This window comes from Lepisosteus oculatus, chromosome 2 (genome assembly GCF_040954835.1).
Source record: "Lepisosteus oculatus isolate fLepOcu1 chromosome 2, fLepOcu1.hap2, whole genome shotgun sequence".
In the NCBI taxonomy this organism is placed as follows: Eukaryota; Metazoa; Chordata; class Actinopteri; order Semionotiformes; family Lepisosteidae; genus Lepisosteus; species Lepisosteus oculatus.
Genome location: NC_090697.1, coordinates 67,203,670 through 67,230,900, shown reverse-complemented (window position 1 = coordinate 67,230,900; position 27,231 = coordinate 67,203,670). Strand labels below are relative to the sequence as shown.

The 27,231-nt window shown below is 38.3% G+C and overlaps 1 protein-coding gene across 2 annotated transcripts; it reads right to left on the bottom strand.

Moving 5' to 3' along the window:
* Positions 1-1,199: 1,199 nt before the first annotated feature.
* LOC102683981 (tumor necrosis factor receptor superfamily member 10B-like) lies at positions 1,200-26,308 on the bottom strand. 2 transcript variants are annotated; one of them, XM_015343150.2, is made up of 10 exons: positions 26,102-26,308; positions 10,896-11,022; positions 9,881-10,012; positions 8,201-8,312; positions 7,545-7,675; positions 6,555-6,650; positions 5,930-5,967; positions 4,449-4,727; positions 3,351-3,390; positions 1,200-2,741 (listed from the first exon to the last, which is right to left on the bottom strand). In XM_015343150.2, the coding sequence occupies exons 1-10, from the start codon at positions 26,132-26,134 to the stop codon at positions 2,431-2,433; spliced, it is 1,299 nt and encodes a 432-aa protein (XP_015198636.2). In that variant the 5' UTR covers positions 26,135-26,308; the 3' UTR covers positions 1,200-2,430. The 2 variants fall into 2 exon arrangements, with proteins under 2 accessions (XP_015198636.2, XP_015198646.2); XM_015343160.2 differs by having other exon boundaries at positions 7,581-7,675.
* Positions 26,309-27,231: the final 923 nt, after the last annotated feature.

Below are 27,231 nucleotides of genomic sequence, written 5' to 3'. Positions count from 1 at the left end.
TTTCTTTAATTTCAGATAAAAAAAATGTTTATAAAACTTGTGTAATTTAAAACTGCAGCTAAGATCCATTTCCATATTGCAGCTTCCAGAATAGTTTAAGCATTAGTGTACACCGAAAAGAGAGCAGTTTAACTCCCAAATGTGACTAGCATGCTCGCAAGTCTTCAGTGCCAATCACATTGCATCTATTCATTACAAAATCACTCTCTTGTACTTAGTTGATGCTTTTATTCCAGGCAAAATATAGAAAATGATGAGTCTGCATAATGAAGCATCATTTCTATAAAAACAATGAATTATCTTTCAGGAAGTTAAACAATGAAACTAGCAATACAGGAAGAAACAGAAAAGGACATTTTCCATTTGAAAATTCTTTTAAGCATCAGCAGTCAATCATGCCAGCTATTTTAAACCCTTGGATGTAATATTTTTGCAGTTACTCCACTGTTGTGTGAGCTCCAGTATGTTGCAGACTTAACTTGTTTACACACCTTGCACAGACTGCAGTATGGCAGAAATTCATACAAGCAGCTGTTGCACTGACTTACCACAAAAATGTTCAAGTATACATGCATAGAAACATTCGCTCTAACACACGATGAGCCAGAGTAGAAAAACAAACACCGAATTCTAGTATAGAACCCAGTTTGTTCCATATTATATTACACATGTATAGATGTATAGAGAAGCTCAGGTTCCCATCCACAGTGCAAAGACATACTTGTAGGTTAATTGGCATTTGAGGAAATTGGCCCTGGTGTGTCTGTGTGAGCCCTTTGATGGACTGCTGCACATTGCTTGCTGGGATAAGCACTGGCTCCCAGACTGCCCTGTATTAGAGAAAGCAGCTAGAAAACAAATGGGCATACAGCATAGAGAGCACATATGAAAAAAAAGTGATCACATGCAAGTAAGAGATTATCTTCAGGTATGGCAGTAAGACACCGTGTTGCTACAAGATTGTCATCCTGCTTCACACATTGTGGTGGTATAATTTTTGAAGTGCTGCCGTTGGTGACAGACTAATTTTGCAAGGCACAAAAAACAATTATGAGTCTTTGTTTTTAAGGCAGACTATAAAAAGGCAGTGAACATGTCCTACAATTCCAAAGTACAATTTTAGAACCTTTACTACAAGTTAATGTACACAAAAATTGATTTAAAAAAAGTCAATCTTAAATAAAGATTCTTCTGCATAATCGGTCTCCAACACTGTTTAATAGAGAAAAAGCAATAGAGACAGAATATTCACTAATCACAGAGAGAGTTAATCCAGTTAACCCTCTTATTTCTAGGAATAAATAAAAAATAAATAGAATTAAAGACTGCACAGTGAAGTGGAAAGTAAATTAAAAGCTTAGAAAGCATTACACAAAATGAAGCTAAAGAAAAGTTTTTTTAAAACCTACTTGGAAAAACATTCACACAAAACAACTATTCAAACACTTGAGCTAACTAGCTGAAAATTTGATATAAAAGTGTCTATTATATAACTTTTTACAAATGTACATGCAATCCAGTTGCCAAAATTTAAAAAGAATGCTTTAAAAACAGGTTATCTGAATACTTTCAATGTCATGTCAGAATTAACTATGAATTACAACAGAAAAAAAAAGTATCAGCCTTCTCAACAAAAGTACATTGTAACCACTAGGTGGCAAACCACTACTGGCTAACACTTAAGGAGGTTCATTCAGCCATTACATTTGTAGGGTTACACACACCTCTTCAAGTTCATGTAAAAATAAAAACGGATCCTTCCTCTTTAAAATACTTTTAAGAGTAAATCCTTGGCACTGTATTTTTGTATTACTTTAAGAATGTACACACACTCTTTGGAACAAATTAATTTCGGACATGCCTACCTCTAACTGCTTACTGCAGAAAAGATTAAAGCAAATTAATATTACAAACCCTGTGATCTAGATTGCATTCTTTGATTTGTGTATTTTACAAGAAAAAAAACACACAAAGGCAAAAATGTATACAATATGTAAACATGTATTTAAAAATAAATACATCTCTTCACAGTAGCTCCTACAGCTGAACATTTTAACTGTAGTTCAAGAAAAAAAAAACTTGAGAGATGAATCTCCAGTTCTGTCAAGTACCATTTGAGGTAAAATGTGGTGGGAAATTACCCCATAAACCAGTGATGTAACAGCTCAGTGCAACAGATTAAATCTCTACCAACCACAGCAGGACAGAACCAAGAACACCTTCTATGTTCAGACTAGAGGAATACCACTGTCCTCAGAAGAGCTGAAGTGTTCCCCTCTCTTGCATCTTTCGATCAATAAGACTTACAGCTCAAAAAATGGAAGATGGGCCCTACTGGCCTTGGCCACACTGACTTAAGTCATTGTATTGCCTTCAGCTATCCTTGCAAAAATCTTTGCATGGGTGTTACAAAGCAAAAAAAAAAAATCTTTATTCATTTTCATTGTTAAGCTTATAATAGTTATTTTCAATCACTTTCTGGATGATATTTTCAGCATCGTGTCTATGACCTAATTCCAGTAAAGCATTAAGCAATAGTTCAATAGAAGCATTTTTCCCTTTGTCTTGCTGCCAGCCAGTAAGGAGTTGATAAAATTGTTCATCCACATCGGCAGGAATATTTTTTTCAGCTTTAAGAATATCATTGTCCTTAACGCCAATATGTCTCAGGAATTTCTTCCTATCTTTCACTCCCACTTGATCTGTGAAGATTGCAAAGCTCTTCTTCAGGGACTCTGACACTGTAAAGAAATGAGGCGCAAGAGAAATAAGAGACTGGAAAGAGGAGAGATTATTTTATCTGTCTTTTTTATATTCCACTACAAATCACCTACACAAAAGGATATAGGACTTCAGCAAGTGCAACTCCATAATTCTGGAGATTTTACAATGTCCAAGAAATAGAACTTATAGGTCACTAAAACACTAGAATATCTTTTGGGGAGTGGACACCATTTTGATATAAAGTAGGACAAAAATACAAGATTCATACAATTCTAGGACTTGATTGTTCCTGTTGTTAAAAAATGCTCCTAGTAAATTATTGGGCACTTGCAAAGAATTTGATAATACAGCTGCAACCTAGGGTTGCAAAAGTATAAGGGTACAAACAACATTGAATAATATCCATGTCTGATTAACTGCAAGCTTTTAATGCATACATGTACACTGTTAATGGAGCCAGTGCTTACACAGAAAATTATCAAAATCTAATTTCAGTTCCTTCTGTTTACCAGTAGGCCTAACAGAAAAAATATGCACTTCCAAATCTTAAGATTATTTACCCATATTCAAGCTAATCAGTCACATTACAACCAAAAAACATGCACTGAAATTATCGCTCTACTTACCTTCTAAAGGAATATAAGTATTTTCATTTATAGCACGACCCTGCAAAAACAGAAGAGATATTATTCAACCATCTGAAAAAAGCTCTTGTTTGTACAGTCTAATAAAATCCTAGAACTGACAGTTTAGAATCATCCCTAAATAAATTAGACAGACAATTCCTATACTAATAACTTATTTTCATCTATAAAAATAAAAGGCAGTTCACCCACACACTTTACTAGTTTACTAAATCTTAAAGGTTATGTTCACTGACAGAAAACCCTCAACCTCTATCAACACCATTACAACTGCTTCCTTGATCAAATTTAGGGTTTTGTACACTTATTGGATTCCTTTTTTTAAAGATAAGATTTGAACTCATGAAAGCAAGGGGAAGTAAAAGTACTGTAATCTACTAAACTCAATGGACAGAAGCAGGGAGAATCAGCCCAAGTTACTGCAGGATTCTGGCCAATCTTAGATGGGTGTATGGCATGTGGTTAAACTGCTGAGCGTATCTATGCCAACACAGCAGGCACAGAACCAACAGCTCGAAAGAAGCTGATGAACTACAAACCGACATACACTAAATATATCAACAATGTTAATCTTTATTAAAAGATACTCTACAAATAAGCACATATCTATCCACTGTCTTGAACAGCCCTTTTAGCATTTGTTCATTTCTCCAAACAAAAAATTATGAAACAGTTCACAGGTTTTTCCAAAGCACATGGAAGTTTGAAACTATGGGTTAACTAATATGAATCTTTGGCTAACAACTTTTCACTCTAGGTTAGTTGTAGCTAGTAGAACAAAGGTCAAGGTGTTGTCTATCTTTCATTATTTGGGCCTAGAAAGGTAGCAAAGCAAAGTACTACCTTGAAGAATAGCATGTTGTATATTCATGCCAACTATGGTAGCTACTCAAATGTCAAGGTTTGATGAAAGCCATATTGCTCTAATGTATCATTATATTAAAGTTCAGGTTTAAACTAATGCTGCATGCCACTGGCCATATTGATGTCATCCAGGATCATTGTGACTGTAGTGCTTCCTAAATGTGTGCTGCTATAGAAGGGATGATTATGTCTTATATACAGTAATATTGCTCTTACCCCAGCCAAGTCCTGTCTCTGTGTTGGAGGGCTGTGTCGAGGGGTGCTGCTACTGCAGGCGCTACTGGGCAATCCTGCCAGGCTGGTCTGTGAGGAGTTAGCGGTGTTGGACAGGCTGTCTCCTAAGCCCCTGTCCTCATCGTCAATGCCCGTGCGCGTGGCGCCGGCCAAGCGCTCATTCTGCAGCAACGGCTCGCCCTCACTGACGCGTCGTTGCTGCTCTGTCCCTGCATTCAAGCTGTTCTGCCTCTCTTCCACTGAGCCCTGACCTGCGCCATCCTAAACAAAAAAGGACAGAAGTTTCAAAACGACCGAAACATGCGCTGCCCTCCAGATGAATGCATACCCCTGACGAAATCAGCACAAAAAAGATTCAATGATTTGGATATCTTGCTTCACAATTCCTAAAAACACTATAAGTATTACTATATAACACTGCACAGAGCAAAGCCATTATTTGTTTATTATTAACCTGAGTACACATGCATTCACAACACTGCGGAGAGTATTTTGTAAATTATCCTAATTTCAGACTGTCCACACTCCCCCAACTAACTTGTGGAGGTCAATGGCCAATAGCCTTCAGGCTTCAGAGAGCTCTCTCACATTAATGATAATGCTTCTGCTACTGAGTGTCTTCTGTGTGTTACTTCCTTTTATACTCCAGTTAAAAGGGAAACTTTCAGTTGTTTCTGTATAGCTCCCCTGTACTTCCAAAGCACAGGAAGATATTTTACAATTATATTTTTACTTAAGTGTAAACAAAAGTGGGAATAATCATAACCCTGGTGTTTGCTGGAACTCAATAATGACATTTGACTTCACTCTTTTTTGAGAATGTTACAACATTGAGTTATAGACTGGATAATGTTTTGTTCTTTTTCCTTCAGGTGCATTAATAAATCTAGAGGGCACCATACCATAAATGCAATCTAAACCAATTTTTTTTTTGCTTGAGTTGAAATGATCAAATACAGCTGAACATGCAAATGTTTGGCCCACTTCTGATCTGAGAAACAAATGCTGAAAACATCACAGCAATTATGAAATTAGTATAACATACTGTACATTAGAAATTTTTTGTGCTTTTTTCCCCAAAGTTTATTTTGAATGGATCTCTCTATGAATAACAGAAGTAGAAACAGGTTTTCCCATGCAGGCAGTTGCTTAGATGGAACTCTTCACTGTAATAGAGAGCTAATTCCAGATTACCATACACTTTCCATTTTTATCAATGCGTGTAAGCTCATTTTTCTTATTTCTGTGCCATGTGCTGGAAAACTCTGTGGAGTTCTTAGATTTGAAGAAATGTTAAAACTGTAATATAATGTATACACACTTTTCAAGAAATTCAAAAGAGCTGTACAGGAGTGCACATGTAACACAGCGAAGCAAAACCACAGCTGTTTTCTGTCAATCGTCTCTGACAGACTTTGCAACACATTAAAATAATGTTTATATGAGAATCAAGGAACCCTTACTATTGGTATCTTCACATCACTTGGCTGGCTGGAGCAACCTGGAACACAGAATGAGGAACTTACATTGTGTGCTGAAACTGCACTCAAGGAGAAAGGAAGGAATTTGTGTACAAACTAACCGTGCATACAGCTTATGAGTCGTTTTCCCAGGGAAATGTCACATAAAGCTTTACATGCACAAAGAGACATCATGAATGCCACAGCTGCCATGGAACTTTTTCAATTAAACTCTTGAAAGTGCAGTGTTAAACCAATTTAATAAATCTGTCGCACAAACAACTTGTGGTTGCCCATTTGGTTTTCTTTTGTTTCTTTTCTGATCTCACACAAGTTGTTTTACATGTGATTGTAGATGACATTTTACATTGCTATAATTCAAACCAAGTCTTCTTTTTAAAATGTGTAATACTTTTACAGCATGAACAAGTGCAAAGAAATTCATTAAAAAGCATTTTGTTTGTTGTTTTTATAGTCACTGCTCAGGCCTTTCATGGGGGGGAAAAAAGAAAAAAATAGACAAAAAGATTAACAACAACATTTGAATGTCAAATGCTGAGCAGCTGCAGATGTCAGGATTCCCTTCCCTATATCAGTCTTTTCTTGTTTCTATTGCGATGTTACTCACCAGGACTTGGATTATGACTACATTTCCTCTTCTTCCACAAAACAAGAGAAATCACAAGTACAATCCCAATGATAATTACAATCACAATGGTGATCACTGTTACAAAACAAAAATGAAACATGTTAAGAGGGCATCTGAATCTCTTTGATAGCATTTCACAATCATTCATTTAAATACCTTGCACCACTTTTATTAAATCCGGCGCATTTACATGGAAAAAAATCACTCTGCTGAATGCATTAACTATTATGATGTTGCATCATTTAAAACAAGTTCAAATTTTTACACTACTGTGTAGTTTTACCATTGTTATTCAGAGAAATTATCAGTACAAATTTCCTTTAGAATTAACAATCAAAATAATGTTAGCAAATTAGCATTTAATGACTGCTTTAATTAAATAAAGCATTGCAGAATCAGCCCTGACTTACACGGATTATGAAAGGGAACTGGTTTACTTCTAAAGGACTGAAATAACTGCAATTCAAGCAGCATGTGAGAAAGAGGAAAAAAGTTCCTCACACACGTAAAGGTGTCTGAGTCAGGTCTCCAAACTTTGTTGTGTCACTTGAATTAAAAGAGTACTTGGATGCCAATCTTTATCTCTCAAGGACCGGGGGCCTCTTAAACAGATCACTTGCATGCATCTTTAGTAGCTGACAAGTGGCCCTTGAGAGACAAAGTACTCTTATTTGGAAATATCCCATATCTTTAGAAAATGGTGTTTTAATCGTGCCCCCACACAACTACCCCTGCTGATTCTTGGGATATTAGAAAACCCTGATCTATGTAAAAAACCGCAGACATCTTTGGGCTCCAGGAGAACAACTCCAAGTTAATAGTGAATAGATGTAGACAAATGTAGCTTAGCAACCATTGAAAAAGATAAATATAACACCTACTATCACAATGGAAAGAGGAAAAATTAGTAAAGGTGTATCGTCTCCAACCAATGACAGCATAAAACTGCCTTAGCCATGTGAAGTATACCTGTTCCTGCGCTGGTAGTGGCTTTGTCAGTATTACCTAGTCTTGGCTTCTCTGTGGCAGGTGACGGCTTCGCACACACAGTGTCTGCAGTAGCATTACAACTGTGCACTTCAGCCATTTCCTCTTTACACCTGGAAATAAGAGAAAATGTGACATGTAACAGAAACCCACGAGGAAATTCCATTGTTTCTCTTTTTATTTTCACAGATTCAACTATTTTGGTCCATAGTGTCAGACCATCATTTTTTATTACATGAACCTGTTGATATTTGAACAGACCACTATAGAACCACTTCACAGCTAATCTGTCCTGTACAGTTGAACTAAAGAAACACTACTGAACAAAAGTAGCACTTACTGTAAGTTACTCTTTAAGTGACCATGTCTGCCTTACTGATATCTATGAGCAACAACGAAAATATGCAGGAGAATGAGGGTAGTCAATAAAAATTGTGACAGATTGAGATATACATTACGAAAAGCATTGTCAAAGCAATTGTTTCAATGCCTTTGTACATAAATGTCTGGCTTCCTTAAAACGTGCAACGCAGAACCAGAGAGGATAAAACGACATCATCAGGTTTTCCTGAAAGGGCTCATTTAAGCCCGCCAGTGCCCATGAGGTCGACGCGCGGAGCTGCTGCATGCCTGCCTACCTGGAGCACTTCTTGCAGACCTCGCAGGCCTCCTCCGGACGGCAGAAGTAGCCAGGCTTGCACTGACACTGCCGGTTCTGCACAATTGTGCAGGGAACCGTCTCCACTTGGTCTGCAGACAGAAAGGCTAGGTTAGGCTCGGCTGCCCCTTACCTAAAGGGGTTGCTGCTGTACAAGAATTTGACCAACCCTTACAAATAGGTTTGTCCTGTAAAAAAGTTCATTTGCGGAGATATTATCTCAACAGTTACTTATCTGGTTTGGGGAGCCTTTTTATTTCACTTTTGCTTTATATATTACATGGTTTTAACACCAAAAGCACCATATTGTTGTATTGCTGGTTTCAACCAAGATGGAGAGAGACTTGTAAACTATGCTTTAACTTGCAGGAGATCGGCATATAATGTATGTTTCACAATCACGCATCACTGCTGTTGTTTAGCAGACTGACATTTGATAAATACCTCATAGAAGGTAATAAAAACATGCTTTCAAAATATTACATATTATTCCCATTATTTACCACCTAAACTAAAATATTGACTGCTTTTCTACTCTAAAAATATAATTACAATGTAAATGATTATTTCCATATACTTCCACTTCAAAATGAGGCTGAAAAGCATGTAACAAAGTATAATCTAATAACATTTAAGTTAATACACCAGTGCAAAGGACTTCATTCTGCACAAAAAAAGAGTGAAAAGTTGCACAGAGCCATTTTAACACCCTTCATTTTTTAAGAAGACTTGTGCATATGGATACACACAAACAGAAACAAAAGCACTATGCAGTGCGTGCAGAAAGGGATACTACAAGTTTAGCTAGCATAATTACCCACACTACTACATGTTTACACAGGCTAATCCAGTGCTTTACATGTCTATGGATTAATTATTTTGTACTCAAATTATGCAAAAAAATATTGAAGCTGTAAACTGACAAATTGCAGCAGAAAGAACCAACAGCACATCAAGCACAACTTTCAGAATCCTCCAACAAACCAGGTTTCACATTGTCTGACAAAAATGCAGAGCCTCAGATTGTGACCTAACAAGGGTGTGGCAAATTCTAAGCATGGCTGAAAAGCCTACTCATGCCACACTTGAACCTTTGACTCCACTGACTCACTCAACATAATTTAAAACAGACTGCAGTTTGCTTAATTTATTGTTTAAAAGAGCACATACATTTTTGAATTACTTGACACTGAAACAATCTTTCCACTTTTGAACACAATTTGTTTTCAGACCAACCAGCCTAAAACAACCACAGATGTTCTCCAAAGCCTGTTGTCAGGCCTGGCTGGATGTCTTTGCGCTGCAAATCGAAAGCTTTTCTGTCTAAGGTTCAGTTCTGCATGTGTTTAAACAGAGGCCAGGTGAAGATACTGTGCCTCCATCCCTTGGGGGGGGGGGGGGGGGGGGAGGTTTTCAATTGATTAAGAATGACTGCTCCGTAAGTGTCTGCTTCTTTCTCACAGTGTATAGTGAAATCTTTTTTTTCCTCCTCACCGGATGAACTCATGGGACAGAGGGCGTTGAGTCATCTTTTGGGTAAGGGAACCTTATCAATTTTTTTTTCATCTTGAACTCTGAGCAAACAGACTTGACAGCGATCTGATGGCACGCACGTCTCCCACCACAAGCACAACGGAACTCTGGTTTGGCAGCGTGGTACCTGAACGACACCGAGAACAGTGGATGCAGCGCTTCAGTCCATTGGCGTGCTCGGTGTAGTCCTTGCCGTCCGCGCAGGTCTCGCACTGTCCGTACGTGGAGGGGCTCGTGCATGGCGATTTCACATATTGCCCTGCAGGGAGAGAGCACGCTCAAACACATGTCCAGCATATATTTGTCTATATACAGTATAATAAAGAAAAAAACAGTGCTGTAAGGGGATGAGATGCATCACTTTTATTGAAATCAAAATAAAAACCTGTAAGTGTTGCACCATAGCACTTAAAAGAAAAACCTACATTTATGTATTGAAACTTAAAGAAATTAATCCATATTATGTCAGTATTAATGGGTACTTGTACACCAAATACGTTTTGCACTTAAAATAAATCAAAATTACAGGACACAATGCAAGATTTTTCTATGGTCCTTAATTACCATGATCCCTAGTTTACAATTAGCATTTCATAATTATATATCATTTTCAAACTGGTGATCAAGTTTTACATTTCACATTGGTAAATGGCACTCATGATTTCCAGGTTTTATGGCAAAACGCTTGTATGTCTTTTCAACAGGAGACATATCCAGAAAGTGGAGGTGAAGTATTAGTTCAGTTTTCTTTAACAAAATGGCTTAAACCAGACCAGGGAAAAAAAGCAGTCACAGCAACAGCATTAGATACTTTTATATTTGGTATTTAACTCTTTAAATACTGTATATAAATCCCAGCAAAGCAGCATTTCAGAAATGTTCCATTATGGCATTAAATTAGATAACAGATTCCAATTTTCTATCCTTTGAACTGTTCTGAAACTAGTGAAGAAATGGCATATTAAAAAGTTTAGCTAAGCCTTGCAGAAGGAACTAATTAAAACTGAATTCATTCCACAGTTATCGGTGCCCGTGGTTTATTTGTTTAAATATGATGCACAAATATGGATCCGTATATTTCTTTAAAGCTTTGAACGAACACCAGAAACAAAATTCACAAATCGAAAACCAGATTTTCTTACCAGCTTCACATTTTTTACAGCAGATTTGACCATCCAAGTATTCCTCCTCTTGGCAGACCTTAAGCTGAGCAGTTCTGTTACTAAAATCAGCTGGTGCAATCGTACGGGAAACCACCAGGACGGTCACCTACAACAGAAAAAAAAAAAGATCACCGCAACCATGTAGCTTTACTAGAAATGCCTTTTCCTTCACATGCAGCTTGTGCTGCTTATTTAGAACTTACAGAAAATGCAACATACTGTACATGCAATGTCCCACATTTCTAACCACTTTATCCAGTACAGGGTCACAGGCAGTGCCGGCGCCAGGAGAAAAATCTGTAGGGGGGCGTCTGAAATCCAGAGCGGGGAGGTGATATTTCGGTTGAAACCGAGCCGCTGTCTCTACCCAAGTGAAGTCTCGCAACCATGGCACCGATTAGCGCTTCATGACAGAAGATAACGACGAGCAATCTGGGATTTAGCAACTAAGTACAGTTTCATCCGCACTCTCACGGTTATTATAGACTGGAGCGACAAAATGCCATATGCTTTTATTTTTGCAGCTATATCGACGGTAATGGGGTTCTGAATTGTTAAGAAAAAAAATTGTAAAACCTAAAGGAACCATAAACTTCTATAGTAACTACAGGGCTAGTTAAATAACGATTCTGAGTATAAGGATAAACTACTACAAGGAATCTTAATAATCTTGACACCCAATAACATAGACACTATGTAATATGTGCCGTTCCTGGACAGATAGCCCACCTGCACATCAAGCAGTCCGATGTAGTAACTATGAATTTGGGGTTAGTGTATTTATCTGACCATTGACAAAGCACAACTATTTTTTAGGGCACAAGTTAAGTAAGCAAAAGTATTCAAAAATCCTTTTATCCAAAACGGAGGGGGCAGGACCGTTGAGTTTGGGGGGGGGGGGGGGGGCCCGTGGGGCCGAGTCCAGTCACAGATTCTAAATTCTACTTTTCTGTGTTTGGAATCTAAGCAATTGTTGTTAATTGGTTAAATATCAATTAATTTAAAATGTTTTTGTAGCAATAATAGACTGAAAAAACAGTTCTAAAATCAAAATATTACCAGCAGAAGCAGAAGCAGATTTAAAAAAACTCACAAAAACCATGTCTGCTTGGAGAGACAAAGTAACACCTTGTTCATGTGAGCAATTTACACTCTGAAGCCAAAAACTACGTATAAGCAGTTTCTATCGAAAACCTGCTTCAATTTTCTAAGCATTACAAAAAGATGGCATTTTTTCTAAAACCATGAAGGCACAAAGCCATTTTATTCCAAGCACAAAGCTTGGAAATCTTATACCCTGCTCGAGGCAGTATATCAAGTACATGCATGTAACTCTTAAAATCATCTTGCACCAATTGATTACATATGCATATTACTGAACTGCAATCATTTTGCACCAGGTCAATTAAAGTAAAAAAGTCAATTAAATCAATTCTGCTATCACTGAAATGTAATTGCCTTTTAATACTTTTTATCACTCAGCATAATGTTAACGAATGACTGAATGTTGATCTGGTTTAAAATACTATGCTATGGACTCCACTCTCAGTAAGCACTCATGCAATTTTTGTTACAAAACGCACAACATTTTAAACTTCAATAACGGTGTTAGAACACTATGAAAACGCATTCTGGTGTGAAGGGGGAGGGTGGTTAAGAAGATATTTACTGCCAAGATCGCCAGGGCCAGTCCTTCACAGTAAAAGTTTCTGGAATTTGGCTACAAACCTGGTTTCTGTCAGGGGATTTCCTGCATGTTCAAAGCGCTCGATTGCATCATTATTTCCAATGAGCAGGAACACCGGGAAGGGCCAATGAAACTACCGCTCCAGCAATCACCCCACTAAGATTTATCCAAACAAATCAAAGCCGAAAACCAAACTTTGTAAAGGAACGGCTTGAAGTGGAGGAATCTGGAAGCAGGACAAATTAACTCCCACATTCACGATCTCTAGTAATAAAATCTAGTCCAGTTTCATGCAGATGTTAATATGTAGCAGGAAAAAAAAAAATCAGCACTTGGCTAAATATCGTGTAGGTTAAAAAAAAAATAATTGCAAACGTGGTTTATGCTTCACAAAATGACTGGAGTGTTTTTAGTATAGACAAGTTTCAAGAGATGTACATGGACTGTTTTATGGAATTATTACGCATTAAAAATGGAAAAAAAGGAATATTAAAAACAGCACATATCCCAACTAGAGGCACCTTTCACATCTGCTCATGGGGTTTAAAGGAGCACTCCAACACTATTTCTCTATCCATATTAGAACTTTGCAGAGCTGTTACAGTAATAGGATTACAGGATGTTAGGTATAGGTTTATCTATATGCTACTGGTGTTGTATGAGGCATCCATTCTAATTTCAGTGGAAAAAGTTCATCATTTTCATTATACTGAAAAGAGTATACAACAAAATGAATACAGAGAAAACAAAAGTGACTAAAACAAAGATGCATAAACAGTGCATTTTGTATTTAGCATAGCCAAATGGCACCATACTTAATCATGACATCTCCCTAAGCAGAGTTCAGGCAGGTTAGAAACTGAGAATCTGAACTGATTTGACTTCCCTATAGACCTCATCATAGAGGTGGACACTGCAAATTAAGGTAAGATCTGGACAGCTGCATTAACACCGACAGCCACACCTCACAAGCCGCACCCCTGAAGAAACTGGTAACTCCAAGAACCTTTTTTTTTAACATCAGGTTTGTCATCAGCAAACTTACAACATAACTGACTTTTCTGGATTTACTACATTTTTTTTTTTAAGACTGACAGCAGGCTATGCAGCTGGTTATATTCTACTTATTTTGCCCAGGATGCCCGTCATCACAGGTGAGCAGCACTAACGGGTGGAACACCACTTCTCCACCACCATCACTGTGAGACTTGCAGGCACCCAGCAAGTCACAGGAGCTGCAACAATATACGTGAACAGCCACTGCCTGACTTGACACACCCTCTACCCCAGTGTCACTGCCAGCCCTACTCAGGAATCCAGGTGGCAGTCAGCTAGTGACACAGCCCAGGCTCACACCAGGGATATACAAGGTCTCAGCCTGCACTCTGAACAAACACCTTACAGGCTGAGCTTCTGGAAGGAAGTGCTTCGGTTCATGCTTTTCCATCCAGTTAGCAGATGGCATGATACTAAACAAGTTAAACCATTTTATCATTTTATTAAGTGAGTAGTTATTAGCCTATTTCATATTACCTTTTAATATTTCTCTGCATAGTAAAGTCCTTGTTTAGATGCTGATGTTTTATTTCGTGGTGCATTTGATAATGGAAATGCCATTTCCGACTTGAAATGTTGATTTGCAGCAAAACTGTCCATTCGATTTTGTCAACTAATGGATGGCACTTGAAACTTTAATGTTCTGTTTGAAAGGAGTAGCTCCGTTTGTAGTCTTTCATCCATATTGCTAAAATTGTACATGAAGAACAAAAACTCGTTCAGATGATGATAAATTTCCCTAAAAAGGGCTGTCTTTTGGGCGACAGAAAAGCCAGCTGCCATACCATGCACAGGCTTGATCCTAACCTCCGTCAGAAGCAGAGAGCAGACATGCTCAACGTCTAGGAACATGGACCATGTGCTGATGGATCAAGAAGTCATATTTCCTTTGGCTTAAAGTCTGACCAAGACCATTACCCGCTTTCATATTGCAATCGTTCTTTTTCAGACTTCAAATGACAAAGGCTACCTAAATAAGTGTCCTCATCACCACTGGCCTTAATACAAAACTTTGTTAAACTTTTCTTTATTATGCCTTTAATCCCTTCTGCATTGTTAATAATGCACTGACGAGGTTTTGTTCTTTTTATTAACTATTAACATCATGAAAGGACATCTAAGGCTGTTTTCGCGGTATCACTAAAGGTAATGTGACTCATTAAGCAAACAAACATTGTGCAAGTTCGTCAGCCTCTTCCTTTCACTGCATACCAAAGGAATTAAATAAGAGTCACGAGTTTTCATACACCCATTTACAGGAAGCCAACCGGTTCATCTAGAGCTAGGCGAGGATTTGCGGACAACAGGTAACTTTATAAAGCTCCCTGCGGCTTAGGAGCTTAGTAAACATCCACCCCCTTGCCTTTAAAGGAAGAACTTGAGATTCTATGTACTAATGCAGTGTTGTTTGTACAAATCTGGCTCTCATGTTCATTCAAAATCTAGGACACATGAACTGACCTTTGCCCACTAATATTTTGTGCTTTCTAGTTTCTCTACACACATCCTTAAGGTTTCTGCACAAGTTATCTAAATATTTAACATTACACCTCTAGGGATTGCATTATTATAACATAAGGAAATACCTGAACATTTAAGAATGTTTAACGTATCAAAGGGAAACCTTAACTATTTTTATTGATTGTAAAAACAGGACAAAACTCAACCCATTCCATTTGGTTATAAATATGATGCCATAGAAAAGTCTGAGCTTCTGAACTCAGGTGAAGTAGTACAGAATACCCTTGCTTTAAAGAACTACTTAATGTACAAATTCTGATAAAGGGGGGTTTTGGCCACAAAAGAGATGTCCATGGTGATGAATTGAGAGTTCAAGTTAATATACTGGCCAAACACATTAAAATGCATTTCAAAGGCAGCGACAAGTAGCTTGGGAGACTTTGTAAATGTATTGGTATTGTGAACAAAAGAACCTAAAGTGAAGCTTTGAGGGCACCCACTGAAGATACAGAACTGCTCTGTAAGAAACTGAATAAATTAATCCAAGATGTAGGCATCATATTAACCAAATGTACATTGCAAACATGACTGGCTTTCTGGCTTTCGCTCCCAGAGAACACCCAAGCATACAACCACAAGACTTTTGTGCCAGAACGGAAAATCAGCAAGGAAAGAATCTCAGTATTATTGTTTGCACATGCTGATGGCTTACACAGATTGACACACGCAGCTGTCACAAAGTCACAGTGGTCAAGGGTCCTCAAGGATATAACAATAGTTTATTACCATTCCAAACTAAATCAATTTTGATTCTCAATTTCAAGCTCAAAAAACACTGATCTATATCTTGTTGGTAATTTAACCAACGGCCAACAATACCAGATTCCCCTTTCCCTGTATTAGGCCGGTAAAGCAAGATATACTGTACTGTAATACAATATGGTGTGTGCGTATAAACAGAACAGTAATATGTAAATGCCTACCTACACTGTGTATTTATACATCTAGAAAACTGTTTTTTTTTTTTCCCCATTTAGATTGGCGTTTTTCAGCTGAGAACGTCATTTGTGATTTATTTGCCACTCCACAATAAAGGGCACACCTTCCCCAATTAGTCCATTAAGCCGAGGGTTTACTGTTATAGTAGGCCTGACTGAGACCACTATGCCAGCTACACAAGAGTTAGAAGGAGGTTTTATCCTGGCCTCCACATATGAATTGAAAGCCAAACAGTGGATTTAAGAAACTCTGCCACACCTTCACTTAACACTTTCCTTACACCCTCCAAGTAATTACATTTCCGGTCATTGGAATTTCAAGGTCTTCTTAAGTGCTACTCCTCTAAAGATAAAAAAAAATGGCAAAATTGAATCAAGGAATCTTTATTACTGTCCAATTTATAGTACAAATCAATCGGACTAAAAATCCAATAAGCTGAACCTTATTCTCTTTAGAATTACAATAACTCAAAATGCAAAAGAAAAGAAGACAGGATAGTGCCTTGTAACATAGTTTAGTTGAATTAATTTGGACAGATTGCACTGCGCATTCTATTAATATCTCACAAGCACTATAATGAACCACAGTGTTGTAATTATTCAGGTAAGGTGGAAACTCAAATTGGCAAAGGCATGACAACACTTTATTTGGGCAGATTCCAGCTCGGCAACACAGACTTTCAACTAAAAGAAAAGCTCCTGAAGTCCACAAAAGAATAAAACCCTTCCACCACCATAATAAATATTGATACTGATATGTATGTCTCTATTCTCTCTAAATAGCATCTCTGACATAAAACATGGATAACTCAATTTCCTTCATTCAAACTGTCAAGACTGAAGTCATGTTTTTTGGCACCTCCCGTCAACTTTGTAAAGCCAATGCCTTCCATCTGTGGGTGGTACTGCACTTGGGCTTCAGTCTTAATTTAAAAACTTGAGCGTGATATTTGATTCAGGCTTGACATTCGGCTTACATGTGCAACACAGTCAAAACATCATTCTTTCACCTCAATATTATCACCAGACTAAGTCCTATGTTATCGCCAACTGCTGACCTGAATTGACATCTGTAATGTTCTGCTCACTGGAGTTTCTATATCCACACTGAACAAACTCCAGTGTGTGCAAAATTAAGCAGCCAGAATCCTGACCAGGTCTAGTGCAAGTAATCACATTACTCCTATCCTGGAGTCCCTGCACTGGCTTCCTGTCAGGTTTTAACTGAAGTCAGGTCAACTTAAAGAATCCTCATGCTCACCTTGGTACCTCGATACCCATCTGAGTTCCTATCATTCTACTCCCCACCTCGCAACCTCTGCTAATTCTGATCTCCTATCTGTCCCCCCCCAAGTCCATATACACTCTATGGGTGACAGAGCCTTCTCCTGTTATGCCCTAAAGCTCAGGAACTATCCCTAAGGATACCCGAGAGTCACCTTCCCTAAACTTTCAAATCTAGACTGAAAACCTTCTTCTTTAGAAGAGCCTTCACTTACAGTGCCTTGCGAAAGTATTCGGCCCCCTTGAACTTTTCAACCTTTTGCCACATTTCAGGCTTCAAACATAAAGATATAATTTTTTTATTTTATGTGAAGAATCACCAACAAGTGGGACACAATTGTGAAGTGGAACGAAATCTATTGGATTTTTGAAACTTTTTTAACTAATAAAAAAATGAAAAGTGGGGCGTGCAAAATTATTCGGCCCCTTTACTTTCAGTGCAGCAAACTCACTCCAGAAGTTCAGCGAGGATCTCTGAATGATCCAATGTTGTCCTAAATGACTGATGGTGATAAATAGAATCCACCTGTGTGTAATCAAGTCTCTGTATAAATGCACCTGCTCTGTGATAGTCTCAAGGTTCTGTTGAAAGCGCAGAGAGCATCATGAAGACCAAGGAACACACCAGGCAGGTCCGTAATACTGTTGTGGAGAAGTTTAAAGCCGGATTCGGATACAAAAAGATTTCCCAAGCTTCAAACATCCCAAGGAGCACTGTGCAAGCGATCATCTTGAAATGGAAGGAGTATCAGACCACTGCAAATCTACCAAGACCTGGCCGTCCCTCTAAACTTTCAGCTCAGACAAGGAGAAGACTGATCAGAGATGCAGCCAAGAGGCCCATGATCACTCTGGATGAACTGCAGAGAACTACAGCTGAGGTGGGAGAGTCTGTCCATAGGACAACAATCAGTCTTACACTGCACAAATCTGGCCTTTATGGAAGAGTGGCAAGAAGAAAGCCATTTCTCAAAGATATCCATAAAAAGTCTCGTCTAAAGTTTGCCACAAGCCACCTGGGAGACACCCCAAACATGTGGAAGAAGGTGCTCTGGTCAGATGAAACCAAAATCGAACTTTTTGGCCACAATGCAAAACGATATGTTTGGCGTAAAAGCAACACAGCTCATCACCCTCAACACACCATCCCCACTGTCAAACATGGTGGTGGCAGCATCATGGTTTGGGCCTGCTTTTCTTCAGCAGGGACAGGGAAGATGGTTAAAATTGAGGGGAAGATGGATGCAGCCAAATACAGGACCATTCTGGATGAAAACCTGTTGGAGTCTGCAAAAGACCTGAAACTGGGACGGAGATTTATCTTCCAACAAGACAATGATCCCAAACATACAGCAAAATCTACAAAGGAATGGTTCACAAATAAACGTATCCAGGTGTTTGAATGGCCAAGTCAAAGTCCAGACCTGAATCCAATCGAGAATCTGTGGAAAGAGCTGAAAACTGCTGTTCACAAACGCTCTCCATCCAACCTCACTGAGCTCGAGCTGTTTTGCAAGGAAGAATGGGCAAGAATTTCAGTCTCTCGATGTGCAAAACTGATAGAGACATACCCCAAGCGACTTGCAGCTGTAATCGCAGCAAAAGGTGGCTCTACAAAGTATTAACGCAAGGGGGCCGAATAATTTTGCACGCCCCACTTTTCATTTTTTTATTAGTTAAAAAAGTTTCAAAAATCCAATAGATTTCGTTCCACTTCACAATTGTGTCCCACTTGTTGGTGATTCTTCACATAAAATAAAAAATGTATATCTTTATGTTTGAAGCCTGAAATGTGGCAAAAGGTTGAAAAGTTCAAGGGGGCCGAATACTTTCGCAAGGCACTGTAACTGGTTCTGTTACTTAGCTCCTACCGTATTCAGAACCCCCATCTACTGTCTTCTCTCATTGTGTATTTTCATGGTGCATATCTTGTGCATTTTTTGTCATCATTCTGTAAAGCACTTTGAGAAGCCACCTTTAATAATAATAATAATAATAATAATAATAATTGCTTACACTTTTATAGTGCTTTTCTGGAAACTCCACTCAAAGCGCTTTACAGGTAATAGGGACTCCCCTCCACCACCAATGTGCAGCATCCACCTGGATGATGTGACGGCAGCCATAGTGCACCAGAACGCTCACCACACATCAGCTATTAGTGGGGAGGAGAGCAGAGTAATGAAGCCAATTCCTAGATGAGGATTATTAGGAGGCCATGGTTGGTAAGGGCCAATGGGAAATTTAGCCAGGACGCCAGGGTTACACCCCTACTCTATTTGAGAAACGCCCTGGGATTTTTAATGACCACAGAGAGTCAGGACCTCAGTTTTACGTCTCATCTGAAGGATAGCGCCTGTTTACAGTATAGTGTCCCCTTCGCTATACCGGGGCATTAGGACCCAAATGGACCGCAAGGTGAGCGCCCCCTGCTGGCCCCATTAACACCTCCAGCAGCAACCTTAGTTTTTCCCAGGAGGTCTCCCATCCAGGTACTGACCAGACTCACACCTGCTTAGCTTCAGTTGGCTGCCAGTTGTGAGTTGCAGGGTGATATGGCTGCTTTAACCATGCTATATAAAATAGTTTATTAATGATAGTTTTCAATGCACTGTGAAACTTTGGTAGGGACAGAAAAAGTCAACCAGGCAAAAAGAGTTGACAAAACAGGTTTTGAAAGTTAACAGAAGATAAAGCTTTCAGATGACTTACAGCTTCCCTCATCAATTCCCTGTGTGAAACAGCAGCATGAAGTGTGTTCAGGTAAGACAGAAGCACACTTTGACAAATACATGACAACACCTAAATTGGGCAGATTCCAGCTCACAGACACAGACTCAACTAAAAAGTAAGTTCCTGAAATCCATAGAAGATGCCCAATCTATTACCATAATAAATATTCCAATAAAAGCACATGCTACAAAGCTGGGAACTCACCCCAGCTTACAATGACTCAACACATTGTCAGACATGCCGAAAAATAGTTACCTGTTGCTAAGAAAGACAGGAAAATCTTGAACAATAGACTGAAGTTCAAGGTAGGGCCAAGTTGTATGTTGCAATAAGTAAATAAAGCTGCAAAGACAGGTTATTAGCTTAGCTTGCTCTACTGCGCTATTTGATGTTTTTGACCACTTAAGAACACCACTAACACATCTTCTCTCAACCCCCTCTGCATTGGAGCACTGTGCCCTGTTCTCTTAAGAATAAACTAAATCAACAGCAAACAATGCAGAGGTTAACGGGTTAACCCATAAAAATTACAGAAAAAAAATCAACTGTTCTCTGCACTTTTGCAAACAATTAAGTACAGGGACTTTTTGAGGGGGAACTCCCTTGCCTATAAGAAATTCATTTGAGGTTTAAAAGGAATGAAGTACAGTATGTGTGCTGTTCAAGAGTCACTTGTATTTCTTTCTTATTTCTAAAACTTGAATGCATTGCACAAGCAAAGTATACAGCCTAGGAGAAACCAAAACCAATGGATTTGAACAGTACATACATTTTTTTAAATTCTGAAACTTTACTGGCTGCCCTGGGGAAAACATAATACTACTGTTATAAGTAGGCTCATGCTTTTGTGCCTTGTGGCACATTTATAAAATACTCTGTCCTAGTGTGCAGTGGTAATTAAAATTAAATTAAAAATACATTGCTCCAATCTGTCTTGCTTTCAGACATTTGTAAAGACCTAACTTACCCCCTGCTCCTGCTTTGCCTGCTGCCAAAGCAAATGTTCCAAAATGCAACTCACTTCAACAGTCCAGCCCTTAAGAGCATTACTGACACTACACATCTTGCCAACATCTCTCAATAGCAGCACTACGGGCTGGGGATCTATGGAGAATGCACTTGTAAGATATTCTCAACTTACAATTTGAGTATCACAATATTTTGTGTAAGTGATGCATACAAAAATGCATGTAATCCAATAAAACCATCCTTATTCCCTCTCCCCCAATCCTGGCCATTACCCTTTGTCATTTGGTGCGTTAAGTATGAGAGGCTCTCTGGTTAATTTTAACTACACACTAATGTGTAGTTGAGTACCTATTCTGCCAGAAAAATATTTGATTGCCAGGGTTTGGGGATGTGAAAAAAATCTCACTGACGTTTGTTTGAAGATTACATTGTGTAGCAGAAATAGCTCTCCCATGAAATCCGCAGAAACCCCTGAAACCTAAAACAGATGTCTTCTACAGTCTAAGAACTTCTATTGTTTCCTCAGGATAACTAAAAATTAGCAGAAAGACTATGTTTCCTTCATGCTCTGTGGTCTGACCACACACTGTGTTGCTGTGCAGTTCGGGCACACCTCTGAAACTCACCTCCAAGCTTGCTAAAATACCACTCCAGGTCCCACAGTGATAAAATTAATAAGGTTTTAAAGATGGTGCACACTCAATCACACAATACAGAATTGTGGTTGGAGAAACCTACAAAAACACCACTGTAAAAACTGGTTTCACCACAGCATCATTCAAATAGGTGAAAGCCTGTTCCTCGCACAACTTTCTTTTTAGAGGAAAGAATAAAACATATCAAAAAGCAGATATATACACGTACAAACAGCTCTTTGTGACCTCCATGCAGCAGACAAAAATACTCAATGAAAATGAGATGTCATGCGACGTTTTATATTTTCCAGCAAACTATAATACAGCATACAATACACTCAGTGTTCACTTTACATCCTCTTGTTCATCAGCAAATAATAAAAATACTTAGCTACAGGATGACGGCTAGAACATATATCACGATGTTTCACTCTACAATATATACACCTAAAAAAAAATGCAAAATTACAGAATTTTCCACGATAATTCAACTCCACTGTATAGACTGTGTTCAATTATGACTGCAGTACAGCAATCAAGAAATCCTGATACTGGCTAAATTCTTGGTCCTAGACAGATATCTTAGCTAAATTCTATTCTGAGCCTGTACCATCCAGCTTCCCTCAAGTGCAACTGGTGAAGTGAAGTGAAAATTGTTTAACCAATTTGCTGATACACATCACTCAGGTAGGTACTGCACTGCAATGGTGGATGAAGTGGGTCCTAATCCTATATGTAAAATGCACTATATTATCATCTGAAAGAAGACACTTCCTAGAATCTAGTGTAGGAGAACACCATAACCTTCATAAACTAGCAATTTTGAAAACCAGGGATAAATTAAAGTGTGATAACAAAAGAGATTTGTTTAATTAAGCAATGCATACATCATTGAGATCAACAAATAATAATAAAATATTTTATATAGAACCCTTAAAGGTGGCTTCTCAAGACGCTTTACAGAATGACAATAAATAAAAAGAACACTTCAGATAAAACACAATTACAATACACAGAGGAGACTGTGGATAGAGGTACTAAATAAAGTAGGAGCAGAGGGGTAAAGAATGGAACCAGTTAAGTAAAGGTTCTTCTAAAGAAGAAGGTTTTGAGTCTGGATTTGAAGGAGTTCAGAGAAGGTGACTCTCTCATATCCTTGGGGAGAGAGTTCCAGAGCTTGAAGGCATAACAGGAGAAGGGCCTGTCACCCATAGAATGTAGACTAGAGTTAGAAGAGCGAAGGGTGTGAGGTGGGGAGTAGGGCGATAATGGTTCAGACAGGTACTGAGGTGCCAAGCCATGCAGGTGAGCATGAGGATTTTAAAGTCCACATGGAATTTGACAGGAAACCAGTGCAAGGACTCCAGGATAGGATTTGAAATCTGAATGCCTTTTAGCCCAGGGACCAGTCATTCCTTAATAGTTGAACTGATAAATTACAAGTGCTCACATTTTGAAATACTCGACTCATGGAGACCTAGGAAGACTACCTGGGCTCGAGATCCCAGGTCTAGTGCCTCCTTTCCAAACAGTTCCAAAGGCCTCTCATGTAACCTTATGACCTTATTCCTTATTCTTATGACCCACGAGCCGAGAGGTACTGTAACACCAGTTACTAATAACTGAGTTTTATAGGCAGCTTGTCATTCTGACAACTACATGTAACTTGGAAGATTTACTGCTCTGATGTTGACAAAGGCATCAACTAATACAAAGCAGTCAGTCATCTTGGTAATGTTAAAAAACTGGCTTCTGGGGCACTTTTTCAGGCATGGAAAATGGATAAATACAAGGTTTCCACCTCAGTTATTGAGTTTGACTTCAAAAAGAGACAAATCCCTGCTACAGAACTGATGCCTTCCGACACCTTTACTGTTGTATTCGGTGGTTCAAGCACTCCCAAAGTCTGACAGTACTCTCTGAACAAATGATTCTGTGAAAACTATTCTTATTTCTTTTTCTTGAAAGTAAACTTGAGATGCTGCTCTGGGCAGTGCTCACACTGGTAACGTACTTTTGCAAAACACGAAATCAGCACTTTCGCACGATAAAGCATTAGTTCATTTTCCATCCTTTTAGGAATGTTGTGCTTCTCTGGAGCCCTCTCGGCAATGTTTTTAATTATGTGGACTAATGTCATTTCATGGAACGCTTCAATATTAGCATGGTTCTTAATCCTGTTTAACAATACCCCGCCGCTGAAACTTCCTTTGCTGAAGACAGAACCTAGAGGTGCAGGAGCCCACGGTAATTGTGGAAATGCCTTGGGTGGGATTTCTCAACTGCCTACGACACCGCTAACAGCATCCCGTCACCAAACTGCTACTTTCACAAGAGCTGACACCTCCATGTGAAGGAATTCAAAAGTCTCCCAGAATGTCATAAGAGAAAAGAATATTTACTGGCGTGTTACGTTAATGCCGACAAAGTCTCAGGGGTATATACATCCAAAATGTCTTTTATTTGCCTTTATCACAAGTCAACTTAGTTATCATCACTTTCACTGTACCTGTTCAGCTGAAGTTGGAACACTTTAGTGCATGGATGGTTATTGAAAGCTGAAACAAACTACCCAATACCAGAGCGTGCAAGCGTGGTGTTTTGACATTATAAAATATTCAGCAATGTGCTTACAGTACACAGAGGGTTTTATACTTCTGATGCAAATAGAAACATATCTAATATTTTATACAGTAAGTGGTTTCATCAGTAATAATAAAAGAAAAACAACAATCATTAACATTGGTGTCAAACTGCAAGCATTTAATCCTGGAGAAAAAATGGCACCACAACCCTAACATCTCAGGCCAGAGACCTGCCTACCCACGCACCAGCGAAAGGTATTATTGACAGGAAGATAAATTTAACGATTTCCAACGATGATTAATATATTAAAAAGAAAAAGAAAACAGTTCATTTAGGGATGTGTGTACTATTTATCGCGCATATACATGATGCACTCCAGATATAAAAGCACCAAGGTAATAAAATCGTTGTCTCGATATTAAACAAACTGTTAAAAGTCACAATGTATAACCGATATTCTAAATGTGAAGTTACTTATAACAGCAATCTGAAAGCTTTGACTGTTGATATGCTTATCGACTTTATACCGCCAAGTAAGCAGCATCAAAGACATATTAGTATACATTTAGCAGTAATAGGCTAAATTATTTTACATAATATATTTTGCAGTGCAAAGATCCGCAAAAACTAAATTCAACACTTAAAAAAGACATTCCAGCAGAATTATCGGGATTGCCACCGGTATGCTGCAGTAATGTTATCACGCCTGCAAAACACTGATAAAAGCAAGTCGGGACATGCCCGACATTTTTTAAAATAAGCCTAAAATTGCTAGATGTATACTCATTGTAATAAAAGTCGTTTTAGAAATGATTTAGGATAACCTACAACATTGTGGAACCATCCCCAAAAGGTTTGGGCGCACCTGCTAGCAAGAAGCATCAAAAGTCGTTCTCAAAAGTAAGGAAATACGCTTCTCTCAGAAATGTGGTGTCAGGTAGTCGACAATGTGTAAGTGCCATTGTAGTAAAAATGACAAAGTGGCTAAGAAATAATTGGATTTTTTAAATTTTTCTAATGAATGCATTAATAAGTAAATCTATAACCTACATCTGGTGCAATGCCGAGGTATTAAAAGTGCGATATATAATTTTGAAATCAGAGTTCATTTAAAAGAATTTTCGCAATTCTTTAATTGTTGCTGGATAGTAGTAGTAGAGGGTTTCGATGCAAAAAAAAACGCACAGGTGAAGGTTGTGGTGGGTAACACCCGTTCCCAAGCTTAGTTTAACCCCTAACCTGTAGAACTAGAGACTAGTAAATCACCCTATATCTTAAGAAGTGTAAAGATTTGAACAATTCAGTTAGCAATGACAAACCATGGTCCTTGAAAGTTATAGGACTTTACAACTTATTTGAAGACGTCACCCCATTTACCACTCAAAACCGTATCTGTAAATTGGTCCGAATATCACGCAAACACGCCAAATGACTTACATTCCTACCTCAGTTTTTCTTTATTATGTATGACTAAAGAAGGGGATGATCTGAATTTGCGATACCACTCGCTAACCTGAGTAAGGTGACTGAATAGTCCCTTCAAAGGTCGTGTTCGTTAAAACAGTAAGGGCTTCCCGAAAAGTTGTTAAAAAAAAGTTCTAACACCAGTAACAGAACTAGAAAGAAACGTGTCGGGCATGTTCTGCGGGAGAGTTCAACTACAAAAAAAAAAACAAACTTTAACATCAGCCAAAACAAGAACATAAAAAATAAACAAACCAAATCGACGTAAGCGGCGTTAAAAGACTTAAAAATATTTTAATCATAAAATCTTACCAATTTAAAGATCAAGGCTGTCATTTTGCTCATTCGTCCAGAGGTTTCAAAAAATCATGCTTCCGTATAATAAAAAACTCCTCTAATGAAAATAGTCCGGCGATTCCAGTTTGTGCCCCGCAAACTAGACATATAAATAACACTAACGAAACTAATCATACAACTTCAAACACCTCCTGTTAAATCCCGACTGAAGGAATCTCTGGACATTTGTCTGGGAAAACTGGCAGACACGTCCATATATGGGGGGGACTTGTTACAACAGCGGAATGCAAGTAAGACTTAATATAACTCCACCTCTTTAATATCGAAAAATAAAGAAGATATTGTAATACAGTACATACTCTCTACACCACCTTATATGTTATGCAATATAAATAACATATTATGTTAATTGAAATCTACTGTCCCCCCCCACATTTTTTAGAATTATGGTACATGCCCTAGCTTCCGGCTGTCCTGTTGAAACTAGTTTCTTCAGTTTTTGAGCCGGACGCCCGGCAAATTTTGACCTTGCGAGAATCTTAATGGATAGTATAGCTTTTCGCTCTCAGCAAAGATTTCTGTCATTCTAAAATGCTAACCGATATCTGCCCCCAAAACTGCTGCATACTTAAAAAGCGCTGATTGAGCATACTTAGTTATTTTTCATGAATATTTCTGACACATTGAAGAAGATCAAGTTCAGAAAATGCAAAACATCAACATAATTTTACAGTTTCTGTTTTTTTTTTCCCGTTTTTTGTTGGGGTGGGGTGTACTTTTTCCCATTTAGGAAAGAAAATAGGAAGTTCGACAATGCAACAATTGGGCAAGTTTAAGTAACTTGAGGACAAGAAAAGTGTGGCCATATTCAGGAACTAATTTATGTTTGCATAACAAAAACTATCAAACTGAAATAGTTTACACAAACATACCCGGGGGAAACAGCTTACTACCACAGGAGCTAGCGTTACTGAAAACAAGCAAATGTCACAGTACTCAGAATCTTTTATTCCTTAAGGAAGCTAGCAATCGAACGACTATTATGTTTAGTATTAAAAAAACAAGGCATTACGCTAAACTGAAAACAAGCAATTTCTCATCCACCTTCGAAAAGAAGAATGTGTAATACCATGAAAATGTAACCT